Genomic DNA, 19240 nt, shown 5'->3' with positions numbered 1-19240 from the left:
GCGAAGTGAACCAATGATATATGCACATACCTAGTGTATGTGCATACATCATTGGTTCATTACATCAGTGTACCCTACATGATGCACATACTAATGTACACACTACACATGGGGATCCTCAGAAGAGGACAAACGGGGCATTTGTCCTTCATGGAATCGTGTGGAAAATTTCACAAATTTTCAAATAAATACAATATATTCCTCAATTATTGTAATTAATTTTCACGACATATTTATATACGACAGCTTGTTTAAACCAGGTTAAAAAAAGAAAATTAATTTAATTTTAAACAATTTATTAGAATTAAAATTGAAAAAAACATTAATTTTAATCAATTTCTTTTAATTATAATTAAATAGTTGAAAATTAATCAATATCATTTTTAATGGTAATTTAATATTGATTTAAATTGTAATTTAAAAGGAAATTGATTAATTTTAATTATTTAATTACAATTAAGAGAGAAATTGATCGTTTTCGCGTCTGAAATCGATTGAAATTAATTACAACGTGTAAATTACATTAAAAACCCGTAAAATTTCACATTTTTTTAAGTATAAATTTTATAAATTACAATTAATAGGCTACACTTGTCATATATTAAAGATAACTTACAGGTTTAAATAATTGTTATACGAGTTCAATATCTTATACAAAATTATAGGCTTATACGAATAAAATTGCGATCTGATTTATATATTTAAATTCGTAATAATTTATATTTATAAAGAATTGTTGGGTCTCTTTAATATCAGTAATTATACTGTATTATGTAGACTGTATATATATATATATACGCTCGAGTAGAGCGCTATATGCAAAAATCATAAACACAATGCAAATTATTATATTTGGCTTACTGATTGTATTATAATTTAATGAATTAATTACGAAAATAATGAACCAAAATACTTTAAAATGTCTTGCTGTTGTTATCATTGACGAGGTGGTTATGTCTGATTTTTGACAATTTTAAAAGCCTACCCACGTGGAAAAAAGGGTAGATTTATGTAAAAATACATTTAAAAAATAAGTTAAAAAATACAACAGATGTCTTTCGTCCGAAGACAGATTAGTATTACCTAAGGGCATGAGTTTGAACAGAGTCTCAGATGGTTGATAAAGCGTAAAGGAAATGGAAGAAAGAACAAAGAAAGAAGCCATTTGGAATTATCATATGAGAATAAAAAAATTCCTATAGGTCAAGTTCATCGTCTACAAAGAAACATTATTTTACTCCTCGCTTAAACATCGACCCTCATATCAAACAAACCTATTCAAAAGTAATTGATATTTTTATTATACCTTTTTATTCAGAAAAGAAAGGGATTCTAACAATAGAAACGTAGGTTATATCAATTATTTATAAACTACCAATCTTATGTTTACACACAGAATAGAACGTATTGTACCGGTACATTATACAAGAATAAATACGCGTATTCTTATAGGATCATTTTTAATACCTTAATATACACCGAGGTTCTGCCCGAAAAAGGAGGTGTCCAATTAAGATCCAGAGTAAAATATAACCTTTTATTAAAAACGTAACTGAAAAATATAGCTTTGCCTGCAAAATGGTTCTGAAAGTGCTGGGTCTTCATGAAAAGCGTGGTTCCACTAAAACTCTGCTGGAAAAGTGAAGTCCTATTAAAATCCTTACTAAAAATGAGTCTGAAAGTCCTGCTTGAATGGTAAGAATTGGAAAGTTCTGGCTGAAAATAGAAGTTCTATCCTGACTTTTTAAGCATGACTCAAAATATGAGAAACATGGAATTAAATAAATATTCATTGTAGCATGTGTCAATTATGTTTGTAAACCATTCAAGAAAATTTCCAATGTAATAAATTAAGCTTTAATACATAAATTATAGGTAATTGTATATTTTTTTTAGTAGCATTACCTTTTTTTAGCAACAGAAGAGTGTGGTGAATCGTGAATGTTTCGGTTGGTTTCTCCTTCATAAAACCACTGCACTTGAAACTTCCGATGAATCATTCATTCGTAGAGTAAGGAAAATAGAATACTGCACCTTCAAAAAAAAAAAAAAAGCTTATGTAAAGTCTTCGACTGGAAATTTGGTCTTACTAATGAGGTTTCAAATGTTTATTTACAGCCTTAAAATTCGGGTTAAAACGTACATTAAATTCTTTACGTTTCTTAATCGGTAGGTCGCCAAATAGAGGTTATGAAGTATTTTACGTTAAAAGGGGTCCCTCTATAAGATGACCGCTTTTAACAGATAAAAAACTGTATAAATTTATTTTTTCCCCTCTTAATAGATGAATGAGTCTGTATGAGGTACAAAAAAACCCATGATTTGTAATCTTTAAATCTATAAATCCGGATCAAGAGTGAATTTATGGACTTTTTTATCCTTCGAGAATCAGCGGATTTTTACTAAATGACCAATAAATACCCAAAATATCGTCGTCTCACTTCTTAGGAACCACAGGAGGCCAATTATTTGCGAAAATGAAGCGGAGATTTTCTGAAGAACCAAAAAGAAAAACCCCTAACGAATGAGTTCAGTGGACTTTTAATATAAACCAAATATAATTTTATATCTTTAGAGGCATTAATTAAATATGTATCTAAAATTAAGTATTTCTGTCTTAAATTAATTAATACCACTGGTATAAGAGCAAAAAATTCTCCTCGGCGTCATTCTGGTTCTTTTAATTTTCGCCCGAAAATTGCTTTTAATAAAATTATAACAAAAAAAAATCTAGTTTAATTATATTATGTATTATTAAACAACAGATAAGATTACGCAAGACGCAATAACTAGTTCAACTAGACACACGACCAACAGCTACCGCACAGCATTACAAGAAGGGACATTGACCGAAACATGTCCTAGGGGCATCTTATCCGTCCTTGCATCCTACCGATTTGAAGGTCATTGGACTGGTTGAGATACTTTGCTTATTTTTTTTCTTTTCTTCTCCTTCTCCTTCTTCTTCTTCTTAATTTCGCTCCCGTTCTGATGGCACCTATCCCGCTGAAATACCTTCTCGTTGCGCCTCTTGATGGATTGGTTCGCGTGTTATCCTGACAACATATTTTGTTTCGGTCAACCGTTTTTACGTCACTGGTGCATAAAATATTCGGAATTTAGTCGGTTTAATCTATATTCTATGGATGTAATGTTAAATAGAATAAATCCTGAGGTTTTATAGATTGTTTTTCCCCCTTTGAATCGTGTTATGCCCTCCTTTCTTTTATTGTTATGAATCTTCTTTCAGTATTATTAAATGTAGATTTTTTAGCATATTTTTTGATTTAATTTTCTATTCTTTCGTAATTTTGGGTGTAAATTATGTTCCAACCTTCTTATACATCTTAGGCACAAAGTACGTAGAAAAGGATACGGAGAGCATTTTAATGCCCTTTTTTTACGTTAATTTTTTGCATTGTTCTTTATTTGCTCTGTTTTAGCAGAATTTTACACCTATAAATATTCCGCAAAATAATTTGAGTGCATTATTTTTAAGAGCTATTTAGCAGCAACTCTCTTATCTTTGCACGTGGTTTTAGCATCAGTTTTAATACTAATTTTGCCTTTTTATTTTATTTATTTATTTATTTTTTTTTTGTTTTTGATATTTTCGCATTAACAGGTACTTTTTCACCGCAACACCCAATTCAAGGACTGCACTACGAGGTGCCATTCACTATCTAGCACCTATAAACTCTGGGTGTATCAGATAAATAAGCAAACAATGCCTCTAGAGAATGGGCAAGTTTCCTTTAAAAAAATGTCTGTTACCTTTACTAAAAGTTTATATTTTGATACTTTAACAATGAATAATGTTTACCCTTTGAACAAAATTTCAATAGGAACAATTTTAAGGATATTAATTTTCTATTAAATCTAAACTTCTAGGTCAGCGACTTCCGGGATAAGACAGATCAAGGATAAAACACTTGACAACCTTGATTCTTAATCTTTGTTTGTTGCCTCCTTACTTAGGGTGCCATATATAATATTAAAAGATATTACACTAATTAAAACACGAAATTTAATCAAAATTTCAACCGTGTTTCAGCCCTTACACGTAAAATTTCCTGTACAAACCCGAACGACAACAGCACCCACAAGAACATTTTACCTATGCAAACGCATTAAAATCTGTGTTTTAAAAACTAAAATTTAATTTTTATATGCATAAAATATGGACGTAGTTGTTTATCAACACAAAACTGGATTTGTTACAAAAATTTTAGTTGTAAAAACGGTTATTTTTTCAGCAATTCGAACAGAACATGCCGTAAAAATTAATAACAAACAAGCTCCTATTCAATCAATATAAACAAATGGTGGCTTAGGATAAAAAAAATAAAATTAAAAAAAATTGGAGTGAGAACCGGTTTTTAAGACAAGCTCCCTCATTGGTTAGATGGATGAGGAGAATAGCCTCTCTACTGAAGGCTGCACACCTGACTCATTGTACAGGAAGACATGAGAGAAGACTTATATCTTCGTCTCAAACACCGTAATTGCTGCGGTGTCCGTTAGGATACATCATTACAATTTTGTCACCAATTGTCATGAAGTGTGCCACGTTGCTGTTATGCATTTTTGTCGTCAAGTTAAAGACAGGTCAGTTAACTTCCTTTTAACTAACTAACTCGGTTAATTAAATCAGTAATATTAATTAAAACTTAATTAATTGCGTCACATTCTTCATTTAATCTACAAAATTCTATTAAAAACTCTTCTTAAAAACCGGGCGCAACCATCTATATCAATATTATGATCTTTAAACAGGAAGTCGCGATTAAGGATCTTTGGTGGTGCCTTCATGAAATTGGTTCCATTCTTAAGCAAAGAATTGTATTCTGCTCTTTTACTCTTGCGTAAATCCTCAACAGTTCTTAAACTTGTTACTTCCTTTCTTTTTATAAACTTCATAAACATGCCAAAATGGTTTAATCTCGGTTAAGATCTGAGACCTTCTACAACTCATTTCCTATATTACGGACGTATATATTAAATAAGGGACCTTGAGATATTCGTGACGTGATATTGTTTAAGTAACCTTGTCGGCTCGACTCTTTTAAGATTTTACAAAACCCACTTTTTTCTTTTGTTTTACTTCCAGGTTGCTGTTATCCAACTCATAACACTCCACCGGTTTTTGATTTTAATAGGAAATGGTTAATACCAGAAAACGAACCAGTAGGTGAGTAAAAATTGCTTTAATTTCATATTATCCCTTGAAATAGGACCGTATTATGTCATCATTCCTCTTTATTTTGATTGATTCCTGAAGGACCAGTTGAAGTCCTTCAAGAAAATACCAGTTTAAACTTTAATTTTAAAAAAATTTATGTTTATTTGATAAATTTTATTTATTTTCTGCATAAATTAACTCCAATTTGCATAGATTTTTTGTATTTATTTAAGATATAAGCTGTTTTTCGAATATATATTATATATCACAGCACGCAAGTATAAGGTCAAATCACTGAGGCATAGCTGATAATCTACGATTCTTTATAAAGCATAACGAACTCTAAAATGTTAATTTATCTTGTTAAATTTGCATATTGGAGTCCCCGAAGGGAAATAATGCCTTATTAAGCTATGGACCCTAATATAGTACATGATAGAATGTATACTTCTACAGAGTGAACCAATAGTCTCCATACAGAACACACCAGCTGACGGGATCTACTTATAATGTGTATGTGTGTGCATGACATCAAACGTGTTAACATGCATTTATTCGTGCATTCAGTTGAATTTTACCCTCATTAGTAGCGACTGCATGATAAAACGCATATGTATGAAGGCTTGCATCTATCTATATATGATAATACGTTATTGTGCTACTTTATACACTTACATTGCACATGTATGCCTACATGACAAATAATGCATACATTACAAGGACAATACCTAAATATTAGTTTATGTGTTTTTTTACATACTGATGCAGTAGATAAAATAAAATGAAGATCATTTACAATGATGATGAGCTTCGAAGAATTTAAAAAAAAATCATCGTAGATGATCTTCAAAGATTATAACGTAATATATTAAAAAGAAATATGGTTTAAGGCCATCCTGATAATCCTTAATGTAAACACGTAAATGGGCAATGACCTTCTAAAGAATCAGCACTTTTTTATGAACGATTCTGTTAACTGGAAAGGAGCAGATGACGAAAAAAGGAGCTCAGACATTAGGCAGGGACATTAAAACTTCAAAAAAAACTTGGTGGAATGCTACCGGATCTTCGCTTCTCGTTCCTAACAGGTTTATTGACACTGAACACATCTTATAAAAAGGATAATCCTTTCTCCTAGTAATGTTTACTATTATCCGCCTCCATCTACTCACAATTTTATTTGGTAATTTCGACTCTATTTTTCTCTACCCACAGAAACTTTATCTGTGTGTGTGTCCCTATTGTTTAAAAATATGAGAAACAGGTCAACCTTGAATTGACATGGAAAAAACCGGGGGTTGAGGGTGGATAATGGTTAAGCCTGACATACTGCAAGTGGTAAATTGTTGACTCTAGTTCGGGAACGGTTATTTAGTGAATTACAAACAACACCCTTTCATGAAAATGAAGATAGATATACATGGGGCGATTGGGACAACTTTTTAACTCAAATAACACTGTTTAGACGCTCCAAAAAGTCTTCTTCGTGGCAAATATTTTCAAATAGTGTATAAGAAGTATCTCGTTTTTCGATGTTTGCTACTTGTGTTTACCATCGAGCACCCTCAAACTTAGCTGTGTTTCATTCTCAGAAATTCGGTAATTGGGTCAGAGTTAGGCGAGGTCCCGGATCTGTTTGTCCTCCTGTTTGTCTGTTTGCTCCATTTAACTTGATAAGTGTAGTGTAGGAGGTCCAATTTGAGGTTACGTACGAACTCGTGTGACTTGGATCAAAGATTTCACCAAATGGTCCGTCTTTAGAGATTGTTATTCCATCGTCCAACGCTAATAATTTGAAGTGGGACACTTCTTGAACACCGTTGGAGGCAGGATAAACATTTTTTTCCGACAGAAATCTAATTAGTTTATGCCCTAGGACCTTCAAAATACCCTCCTGTAGTAGCTAGTAGCCAAAATAGTCATCAAGGATGGGTGGTCGCTCGAGGAACTCGAACCTCCGCCTCTTCAAAAAATTGGAACTAAGATAATTAACATGAGCGAAATATGAAGCTAACTGTAATTTACTACCCTGAAAACAAATGTAATTAAGTTAATTGTACTTAATAAATGAAAGTTTTCAACTATTTTTAATTAACTTCATCGTAACTTCTTAAATTTAAATGAAATTAAATTGCTATTAATTGTAATTTAAGCTTATAAACATACTTTATAATTAGTAAATTAATTAATTAGCCATTAATTAATTTACTACTTATTAAATTGTCATTAATTAATTTTAGGAAGTTAATTAATGGCAATTAACTGTTAGAAAATTTATTACAATCAAATAATGATGTTAATTTCAATTAAGTAACGATGTTAATTTCAATTTGACTACAGTGAAGTAATTGAAATTAAAACAACGTAATGAAATAGAATGCGATTTATTTACTTTAATTGTAATTGATTTTTTAATTATAATTAAGAATCTCGAGCGAATTTTTATCATTTTCAATGGTTTAAATCGAATAACAAAGCAGAACGTGTGCAAACATTCTTTTTTATTAGTCTAAAAATACAATTTTGTATATTTAAAGGGATTAAAAAAAAGGGCATTATCTATTTAAAATTGATCATTATCGACTGTTCTGTATTATTTTTTAAGGACTTTTACGTGTACAGAATTAGTGGATTAGCAATTAAGTTCAAGGATGTGTGTCGTTGACCAGGTTCTTTGTATCTTATAAACGTTTTTAAGTTAATTGTTAAAAGTTAACCGCTTTAACTCGTGTACATTTCTCACGATCTGGACCTCGTCGACCTGTGTACAAACAAACTTCTTATATTCCACGTTTACGAGTAGACAAATAGGTCAAATCATGTAGCATTTCTATTGTTTGTATTCTGACCCCCGCGCCAGGATTGTCATATATCGATCATAAGAGAAATGGTAACAGAATTTTCGGGTATTGGGAAACGAGTTTAAATAGTAGGCTTACAAGGAACGGGGAGAGACAAGAAAGGGAGGATTTGGATTTCCATAAGAAAAGGTCATTGGCCTTCGTGAGGCCACACGTCACAAACTTGCTTTTATATATATATATATGTTCACTTCCTCGTTCTCCATTATTGTACAATGGGAAAGGAATTCTGGACGTCACTGCTCCCGTTGTTATATTAATTTTATGCTGTTCTTCTGTGATGAAAATCAATTCTTTTTTGATGATAGTTATTTAGCTACTTAACAAGCTTGTCTTTACGTTGATTCTGGTTGTTATAAATTTATTATTGTGGTTTTTTTGTATTGTCTTATATTATTTGTGACTAGATAATAAATTTAAATACTTTTAATTAAATTTTTTGAATTTTTCAGTCAAGAGAACAATTTAAAAATTCGAGAAAAGTCAGTTAACTTTTAAGAGTTAACTTTTTTTGTTTAAAGATGCAAATAAAGGTGCAAAAAAGCACAGTTATAAATAGACAAAAAATCAGGAAAAGACACGAAAACACAAAAACTTGAAAATTATTATGAAAAAAATTATACAAAAGTAGAGAAATAAAAAGGAAAAATTCAGAAATGCATGCGCAAATTAGGAAAGAAACATGAAAAACACAGAATCTAGAAAATAAACACTACAAAACACGCAAAAGTTGGGAAAAAGGAAATAAAAATCAGAAATAGACATAGAAATAAACAAAAAAAGCGTAAGAACTGGGATATAAAAAATGCAAAACATTGAAAAGACAAAATAAAAAGCAGCACAAAAATTCCAAAAAAGAAAAAAAACACAACGATATGAAAGTGACAAACAAAGGAAAATAAAGAAAAAAACAAAGATTAAACAATAAAAATATAAAAAGCTACAAAGAAAGTGAAATAAATATAGGCTATTCATAAACTGAAAAAGGAGAGTAATAAGGAGAATAACAATTTCGATAATAAAAGAAAGTATTATAAATCAATAAAAATTATTTTATTTAATATGATAAAAAGAAAATGAATTATTTGATAGGACAATAGGATGCAAAGTCATATCTTAAACATGAAAGTTTTATGAAACCTTTTTAATATTCCTCACACTACAAAATGACTTTCGACCCGATAATGCCCTTTAACACTTCCTCGACTCGCAAAACAATTTCTTTTCTAATTTAGCGCATTTATTTTGCATATTTTGTTTTTTTTCTGCGAATTCTAAGCGATCTCGCAACACCCCTTTCTCAGAACGAACTCATTATAACTTGTAATAAAGGGGGTGCCGTATGCAAATTACCTCAAAATAATTAATGAAATATTGTATTTTAGGTAGCAGAATCATAACAGTGAGGACCAACGACGACGACAACGATCCTATCGAATACAGTATAGAACCAGCATTGTTCCTGGATGGTTCCAATTATTTTAGGATCGATAAAAAGACGGGTGACGTTTACCTACAAGCTTCCCTAGCTGGTCAGGTGAGTAGTTTGTATATGTTTTAATGCGATATCACCTGTTTTCTTAAACACGGGAATATCAACGTTGCAATTACGACACCGCGCTCTTTGACATGTCTCTATGTGAACCACGCTTCGACCCCCGTTTTTTGAGATTACTTCCTGCTGCAGTTGTAAAAAAACCGGTTGTTCTTCCCACGTGTTTTGTATTCATACCGTTAGAACGTTCTATTCCCCACCCCCACATAAAAAGGGTTTTTTTTTTATTATTATTATTAAAAAGGTTAAACGGTCGTTTGAGAGTATAAAGAAGCTAATGAGAGCCGTTTTCTTGTGTTAATCCTTCCCATTCTTTACAAGTTATATGCATATTTATGGTTTATTTCGAACAAACGCCCTTGTGTAAATTTGTGTGTTGTACGCCAACATAATTTTACGTCAGTTTTAATTATAATAATTGAAATATTGAACTTATGGGTGTATAAAATGGTATTAAGAGCTACTCCTTCGGGATTTGTATCGAAACCCCTATTTAAAAAGTACTGTACATTAAAAAAATTTGAAATGCAATTGTAAAAAAGGCAAATTTTTATATTTTTAGACTGAATTTTTTGGAAGAAAATCAAATTTTTATATTGTTTTTTTTACTAAGAAGAATGGAATTCCCCTGTCCTGTTTTCGTTATCATAAACATAATTAAATATTCCTTGGCTTTTCTTTAGAAGGAAAAATTAAGTTTCTTGAATTAATATAATTACATTTCACGAATATTTTTAAATATAAATTGAATTTCTAATAATATTTTTAGTTTAATAATTAAGTAAAACAAATTTTGTTCTAAATTCAATAAATTCAGCTGCTTATGGAATGCAATTAATTTTTTTGCGTTTTTACAGGCAGAAAAATTAATTTATTGCGTAAACTATTTAATTAAATTTGAATTTAAAAAAATTCCAATAATTTAATTTGTTGCATTTTTATAACGTGTTTTCTACTACAAAATCTGTTTTTTAAAGCTAAGGTACTTGAGTGAATTTTACAATTTAAAAAAAAAATTCTGCTAGTTTGGAAAATATTTATTATTTGCAAAAAACTGCATTAAATATAGCTTCAGGGCATGTAATTTTCTTGGAAAAAGCAATTTTCTCGGCGGAGTGTAAGCCCCGAAAGAAAAAAAAAAGCTGCTTGATGATCGTACAAGGACGAAGTGTCGTTGAAGTGTTAAACTTCCAAAAAATCAAGTTCAGAAATTGAAAGCTGCTAAGATAATCATTCTTTAAAAGTGAAAGTGCTTAAAGGGATTTTCACAAAAACCAATCATAGCTGTTAGTTAACTTTTTCAGTAACATAATTACTTCTTTGTTTGAGGCAATAACACCTGTCTTACAACCGAGACAGGTGTTGTTTTTAGGCAAGAAAACATTAAAAATAAAGATTTTTCGCTCGAAATTTCGTATAAACGATTGTGTTTTCAGCTTTAAAAGTTGTCAAAATTGGAATTTTTTGGGTTTACTTCTTTAAAAAAATGCCAGGAGCAACACGTGGCGCGACACACTCCAACAGCACGAGAACCTTCTACAAATATCGGAAAAGATGGAGCAGGTGGTCCATTCGTCTCATGACTCATAACGCTATCACGGTCTTATGAGGCTACAACTAGGTGCCTCCTATATTTATCATTTTGAAGAGAGAGTCCGTCACCTCTGGCTACAGTCGGTAGCGGGGTCGTTTGGGGTCCACACGTGCAGTCAAGACAACCCCAAGGCCTCCAAGGTTGCTTTAATTACTTTTTTCTTAGCCTAAAGCATGAAGGGTGAAGTTTGAAATACAAGTGAAATTTGTGGGTTGATAGCTGTTCTCCTACTGGATGCCTCTTAATGATCTGTCAACCCGTCGTACGCCCTTGAGGATGACACTTTGCAACCCGGACGAGGCGTGGTTTGTCTCCAGACTTTTTGGAATTTTTTGAAGGTCGAACTTGTCGATCGTATTGATAACTTTGAAAGGTAATTTTTTTTAGTTTTTTCTTTGATGATACGTGTAATAGGGTCGAAATAACTCTCTTGTAATAACTCCTGAACGTCTTTCAAAGTGTTGTAACGTTATCTGATCAAAATCTGAGAATCAATGAAAGTAAAATTTTCTCTATTTTCATCCCTCCTCCTAATTTAATGTCCATATATAACAATTTATAATCTATAAATATTTAAATTTAAAATAAATTAAACGTTCAGACCGAAGAATCGTTAGATTTAAAAAGTGATCTTCTGCATGGTCAAAAGAATTTCAGGAGGAAAATTGTTAATTGTGTTTTATCAATTTAATTTTTTAAATTATAATTAAAATTCGCGTTATTTTATGCAAGTGAAGGCATAACTTGCGTTATAAAGCAGCGTATGTTATATATAATTACAGTTTAAGGACGTGGGTTCGGCTCTCAAGCATACAAACCGCATTATTTTCTATAAATTCTATTAGTTTCAAATGTTTTTTCCCTACTAATTAGTTATTTTGATTATGAAATAGTATTATAATTGCAGATAGAGTTAACGTTCAGACATACAGACAGGATCTTTTATTTTTGATAGGCATAGCTTACATAATTATTGCATAAGTTGTATAATAAAGAACTTAATTATATCCTTTAAACTACCTTAAAAAAGGCATTTATAATGCAAGGAGGTTCGTTATAATACAGATCAAGCATAGATATTGTACTTTCTAAGTGGATTTCTTGCAATGTTTGGAGTCTAAATTTGTTAAATTTTGCATAAGGACACGGGTTCGGACTACTAGAATTTAAATAAATTTTAACTCCTTAAATTTAAGCAATAGTTAACGAAAACATTAACGTTCAACACATACTTTTATACCTGTCTATTGCGTGACTGAATCAACCTGGGTGAGTCTGTTTATCTGTCGTTAGTTTAACGTATAGGCCTATATTTATATCTTTCTGCTCTTTTTTCAAAATAAAGAATTAAATATTTTAATTAATATTATTTCTTAAAGTAATAGTCCTATAATTTATGCTGTATATATATATATATAGAAACACGAATTACGTTAACTTATCTGCACGTGCAATCATATAAATTACGTTCAATGAATAAATGAATAATAAAAAAATTTAAAAAATAGAGATGGCAATCGAGTAAAATTGCTTTTAACTTTATCAAACGTCCATGTTTATTTTTGGTGGGGAATAACTTAAGTAAATAAAGAAATAAAATTAGATTTATTTCAGTTTTTGATACGTCTGGTGTCTGTAGACTTGGTTTTATATAAATATTCGTTTCATTCCTTGTTGATGTTAATGTAGATGATGTAAGCTTACTTTAAAGTACGTGAATACAGATACGTTCAGATTCATGCTTACAAAAGTGGATAGGAGTATATAGTAATTTACATAGATAATTTACGGGTTCATTCAAAGGATCCATAAGACAATGTGGACCCTTTGGATCCGCGTATATCAGCATGGATTAAGGGCTTATATATAAAGGATGAATGCATCTATGTTATGTTACATCTAAAACCCATATATAAAATCATGGTAACTTCAAAAAATTCAAATACACGTGCACGTACAAGCACGTGTATTTATTTGTATTTATTAGTTTATTCAATCCTCTCTTTAACGACTTAATTGATTGCTGGAAAACAGTAAGGCCAATACAAACTTCTGTTACATTTATTAAACTGTTTAGACGCCATTTTGAAAGGGATTAAAAACTAAATTAGTATATAAGCGACTAAAGATATAAAAGTTAAGTATGCATACTTAAATTAGTTTAAAACTATAAAAAGCAATGCATAACTATGCAGTGTGTAAAGTGGTGTCTATCAAATATGCGATATAAACGAAGCGCATACCAACCGTAACACGAAGATAGGACGATTCGAAATGGAGACTTTAATTCTTATTTTTTAAAATTTATGATTGATATAAGAAGTAAAGTGGGCACGCGATCTAATAATCTACTTGTAAGCCACGCACGGTGAGGGGTCATAAATCTGGTAATTTCAGTCTAGCGCTCGGATTTAATCATTTAGTGCTGTGACAGCAGGAACTGGTCTCTTTCATGGGCCAGGCAGAGCGTGGTTTTAGAAGAGATGGCCACCTTGGCTCGTGTCCAGATGCTAGTCACGTCACAACAACCCGGAACTATGGTAATTGTAACTCCGGCGTATCTGGTAGACGCTCTATTGTTTGTAAGAACGTGCTTCGAGTGATGCCCGGCGTGCGCCGAATGCCCCGAGGTGTTGCTACCTCCACCACGTAAATAATGCACTCCTAACATAACTTACGTCTCGGAAAAATTACAAAATGGCGGTTCTGCATCTAATACAAATACAGCGCATATTTAGATACGTAGATTGCGCATATTATTAATTTTTTTAGTCGCATTACGAACGAGGTTACGTTGCAAGGAATTGGATGCCATCAGGGCACGTAGTAAACTGTATGCAAGCTATAATAGATAGGAAGACAAAAATAACGAAGTAGCACGCGCTTGCAACGAGGACCAATATATCATTAGGTATTTTATAGCTTAAGAAGCATTATGTAGTGCATCTGTAGCTATAAAGACATCCCTCCAAAATTTTCGGAACCGGTTCAAGAAACGATAAATAAGTGAAGCCATAATTTTTAACTGGCACGAGTCCTTTAATAATGCAATTTTATATGATTTTTATGCTACAAATAATTATAAATTCTCCTCCTTTCGCTTATGTAATTACAAATTTTGAATCGTTTACTTTGAATAATATCGTCGTGATGATTTACAAATTGTATTTTTTTTAATCAGGGTATGCAATTTTGATGCCGTTGTGAAGAAAATTGCTGCAAAACTGCGGTAATTATGCACGCAATCCAATGCTGACTGTGCATGTTAATCGCGTTAATTATATATTCGAATATGTAAACTATGCAGCATCAAAAAATAAATATCAAGTACTATAAAAAGCAATCACAAATGATAATTATGCTCTAAAGGTGCATTGATTGTGTATTGAAATGATTATAATTATGCTTAAAAGATGGCAATAATTAAATTATAAATCCAAACAGAGGATAGCTATGCATCTATGAGGGCAATAATTGTGCATTTAATATAATAATTATGCTCTAATAAAAGGCAAAAAGTATGCATTTATACAATAAAAATCATGTAATTAAACAATAGGTTTTATGTATGAATCAAAAGCTGTCATAATATATATGCACTTTGTAGCATATTTAATGCACGGTTAGTTATGCACACAAAACATAATTTTCATCGCCAAAGTACTATTAATGCAAATTATTTGTGTGCGCATTCTCTATCAAGTTTGCGTGTTTAAAATAGTTTTGGTGTCGACAGACAACACACTTGACAAATACAATTTGCATAAGGCCATGAAAGTGTTAGGGTAAAATTTCCATCACATGCAGTACACATATATTGTGTATATATATATATATATATATATATATATATATATATATATGTATAGAAGAGCAACGTTTGCATGCGCCTTGCTTAATATCTTACAGGTGAGTAGATCCGGGGTGGGGCTGTCCATCTCGGACACGTGCTTAACATCCCCTCCCAAGTATCTCCGGGGTCGTCGGTAAGAAGCCGGATGTGCCTCGAAGCCCTTACGTTATCGTCATTTTTTTATACAGCTATAGATTTTCCAAAGAATTTGTCTCCACTTCTTAACAATTTTTTAATATATTCACAGAATTTTCGCTATCGAAAGGTCAAGGGTCAATAAAATATGTACATTTTTTTCTTATTTCAGGCTGGAAACGATTGCTATCTATTCGTATCTGCTAATGATGGGCATCAAACGGTAAGTTTTCATAATTTTATTAAAATTGCAATTATTCTATAGTAAAATTGGGTGGTTTAAAATGGCAGTTTAAAATGGAAAAAGAAAAATGTAAAATTGCATTATGGTGTCGCCCATATAGTAGAAGACAGTGTAGATTGTATTTGCAGTTGTTCAATAAAATGAGATTGCAAATTATGAAAATTTGTAATAATATGCACCAATAACAGTTATTGTGAAACAAAGAGGAGTGATTACAGTATAACTTTGAGAGAATCCTGTAATATCAAACACTATTTTAGTGTTTATATTAATAATTTTAGGATTCTTAAAATAATTTCGTGGTTTTAACGTGTGTTGTTATCGATTTTAGGCCAAGATAGAAGTGTACGTTCGAATTTTGGAAGCAAACAGTCGACCTCCTCTAGTGCCTACCATCGATGTGCCTTTCATCACTATTAATCGTGCCCCCACTGGGGGTGGGAAGGGGAAATCAAAAGGATCCCATTCCTTTCCGACGACAGAGAGTTCACTTCCTGCCGTCGTTTCCACCTCACTTAACACCACCACCTCCCCCCGCGCTACTACCAAGACCACCTCGAAGATATCTGCCACCACCACGCAGTCCACACGTCCCTCAACGCCAGATACCAACAACGCGAGCGATACTCCTGCCTCAACCACCGAAACCAACAACAAAAGAGGATTCGATATGACATCCACTGTATTGCCATTCTTGTCCATTTTGGGTTTTGCACCCATTTTGGGCTTTGTCATTTGGTTGTTCCAGAAGAAGTGCAAGAAGGATGAAAAGTTAAAGCCCGTAAGTAAAAAAAAAAAAAAAAAAAATTCAATTTTCGTATTGTTTACGTCTTCTTGGCACTTTGCAAAGTACCAATTAGAAAGAGTTTCGATATTTTGACAATGGGCCTTTTCTTGAAATTATCTAAGAAATGGTTCTTTTCATTTTTTGGAAGAATGTACGGCGTAATGAGAATTATGCGCAGGAAGGATGCGAGTCCTGTGTAGAAAGATGAGAATTCTATGCAGAAGTTATGGATTTTGAGCGAAATAAAAGCGTAGAACTCTTCTCTTTTGATAAATTCATGTTGAATGTCTATTGATATTAGTAATATATTAAGATTTAATGCAATTAATATCATAATTAGTTTATTTTTATACATTTAAGGCACTTAAAAACGAATCTTGCATGCTCTTGTCGTAGATATCAGCATCCAGAATCTGTACAGATTGAGGTTACTGATATCAATGACAGAATAGATTTCATAAATCAAAATGGCGGAGTTGACAAGCTTGTTTTTTGACATAATTTAACTGATTTATTGTATAATTTTTTTGCAAAGGATGAAAAAATACCCGAAAGAAGAGATAACGATGATTCAGACGAACTGAAAATAAATCGTCATCCCTGTTCGTTGTATTTACAAAGACCAAAAAGGGCTCAATCAAACAGATACGAATCTGGAGAATTTTATGGGGTAAAACAAGATTTTCAACTTTTATAATCCCTGATAATAATAAAACAAGGAAGATAATGTATACCTTTATATCCAGCCCTTAACAGAGAATAGAAAATGGGAATTCCCAAGGCATCATCTAAGGTTCATTGGCATTTTAGGTGAGGGATGCTTTGGACAGGTGTGGAAGTGTGAAGCTTTAAACATATACAACAAAGAGGGGACTAGTTTAGTAGCAGTGAAGACTTTAAAGGGTAAGTCTGGAGCAGCAATTTTTGAATTGCTACAATTAGAAATTGTCGGTTTCAACTTTCTTCCTTGCAGAAAATGCTACGGAAAAGGAGAGGAAGGATTTATTAAGCGAATTAGAAGTTATGAAGTTGTTAAATCCTCATCCCAATGTGGTAACCCTTCTTGGATGCTGTACAGAGAGAAGTTAGTAACGTATCTTGAAACTAATTAACTGATATCGAAGAAAGTTAATTAAAATCGTTTACAGATCCAATTTTTGTCATAATGGAGTATGTAAATCACGGTAAGCTCCAATCGTATTTAAGAGAAAGTAGAGCAGAAAGATTCTATGGTAACCTTCACGGGAGTAGCAAGCATTTGACGTCGCGTGATTTGACCCTGTTTGCCTATCAAGTGGCTAAAGGAATGGAATATTTAGCATCCAAGGGGGTAAATATATTTCATATTGCCACTTGTTTGATTATTTAATTGTTAAATAAATAATTATTCCATACTTTCGTAGATTATTCATCGCGATTTGGCTGCGAGGAATATACTTGTAGACGATAATAAAATTTGCAAAGTTGCAGATTTTGGTTTCGCTCGTGACGTGATAGTAACGCATGTTTACGAGAGAAAATCAGAGGTATATTTTACACAATTTTCCTTGCTTTAAACTTTATTTTGGATGATATTTTCCATATAATTTATTAATTTATAGGGAAGATTACCCATCAGATGGATGGCACCGGAATCTCTCTTCGATAATATATTCACTAGTAAAACAGATGTGTGGTCTTTCGGTATATTAATGTGGGAAATTGTGACTTTAGGTAAGTGTTTAAAGTATTTAACTTATTGTTATTCGCAAACGATATAATGCTTAGGAATAGGAATGCTTAGCTGCTTCCTATTCCTAAACGAGTTCTACAGCGTACCAACCTGACAAAGACCTCTTGAAATATCTATTGTCTTTTATAAGTGTTATATTGCATTCGTACATAGAAGTGAATGACGAGTCTTTGTTACTACACACGAAACTATTATTTAACATCATTAATTTTCCAGGTTCAACACCGTACCCGGGACTAGCAGCTGCAGAAGTAATGAGAAGAGTGAGAGAGGGTTACAGATTAGAAAAACCAGAACACTGCAAAAGGGAAATGTACAATATCATGTTCTACTGCTGGGACAAGGATCCAGCAGAGAGGCCCACCTTTAACGAATTAGTACTTTGGTTAGATAAGTTATTAATTAGTGAAAACGATTACATAGAACTCGACAGATTCCCTGATCATTCTTACTACAACATCAGCAATCTATCAGGAGAAAAACTGTGAAATTATTCATACCAAAGCATGGATTCTGCATTTAAAAAACTCTGTAAGATATGTTGTACATAACGCGAGCTTCCAAATGGTTTGTTTTATTATAGGTTTGAATAAAGTTTAAATTATTATACAAAGTATTGAATTTTATATATATATATATAAATATGTTTAAAAATATATGTACAACGTGATCTCAATTGTGTACAAATTACGCTTTGTATAATAAAATTTTATACATGGTTTTTGCATATTTACTTATTGGGCGTGTTATCCTCTCATCGCGCGCGACTTCTTGTAGAAATTGCAAGGAGAAACTTCTCTTCTGATAGCTCTTCCTAGAGGAATTCTAAAAAACAATTTTTAAAATGTTTGTAAACTTGCGCAAGGATTTCAAAAGGTGGAAATTATTTTGCAAGATTATTCGCGCGGTTTGATGATTTGCACCATTTAGATTTATTATTCATAGGCAGATTTCATTATAGATACCCAATTTTTGTATTGTGTTATGGTAAATACGTCGAAATTGATTTGTAGAGGAACCAGGGATAACATTTAAGAATTTTAAGCAAAGAACCATTCAAGTATTACGTCAGCAGTTTAAGAGGGAATAGGATTCGTTTGCATCTGATGACGGGGAGAAGAGGTCTTTGATAACACAGGATTGTAACCTGTCGTTATTTTCCTCCCTGCTCATCACAAAATTGTTTGAAAATAATTTTCGTGTATTTGCCAATGGTTTAAGCTTCGCGCCCAGTCGGCGTCCACAGACTATAAAAATGGGTAACTGATTTAAGAATAAAATGAAACCTTAAAGCTCC

The 19240-nt window shown here is 32.1% G+C and overlaps 1 protein-coding gene across 1 annotated transcript; it reads left to right on the top strand.

Moving 5' to 3' along the window:
- The first annotated feature begins 4299 nt into the window (after positions 1-4299).
- Positions 4300-18546, top strand: Cad96Ca (tyrosine kinase receptor Cad96Ca). The gene is made up of 12 exons (XM_067264593.1): positions 4300-4608; positions 5111-5191; positions 9429-9580; positions 15353-15403; positions 15756-16205; positions 16747-16881; positions 16958-17114; positions 17185-17295; positions 17360-17541; positions 17615-17737; positions 17813-17924; positions 18160-18546. Exons 1-12 carry the CDS (start codon positions 4557-4559, stop codon positions 18429-18431), a joined length of 1878 nt encoding a protein of 625 aa, XP_067120694.1. The 5' UTR covers positions 4300-4556; the 3' UTR covers positions 18432-18546.
- Positions 18547-19240: the final 694 nt, after the last annotated feature.

Source organism: Centruroides vittatus, unplaced genomic scaffold (assembly GCF_030686945.1).
Source record: "Centruroides vittatus isolate TY-2023 unplaced genomic scaffold, ASM3068694v2 contig_19, whole genome shotgun sequence".
Classification (NCBI taxonomy): Eukaryota; Metazoa; Arthropoda; class Arachnida; order Scorpiones; family Buthidae; genus Centruroides; species Centruroides vittatus.
This window is presented reverse-complemented; position numbering and strand designations above follow the sequence as displayed.

Bases quoted from the DNA above. Each gene is read 5' to 3' on its own strand.
- Cad96Ca (XM_067264593.1), top strand. From the start codon at position 4,557: ATGAAGTGTGCCACGTTGCTGTTATGCATTTTTGTCGTCAAGTTAAAG. The intron at 9,581-15,352 runs GTGAGTAGTTTG...TTCTTATTTCAG, and splicing joins AAGCTTCCCTAGCTGGTCAG to GCTGGAAACGATTGCTATCT. The intron at 16,882-16,957 runs GTAAAACAAGAT...CTTTATATCCAG, and splicing joins AATCTGGAGAATTTTATGGG to CCCTTAACAGAGAATAGAAA.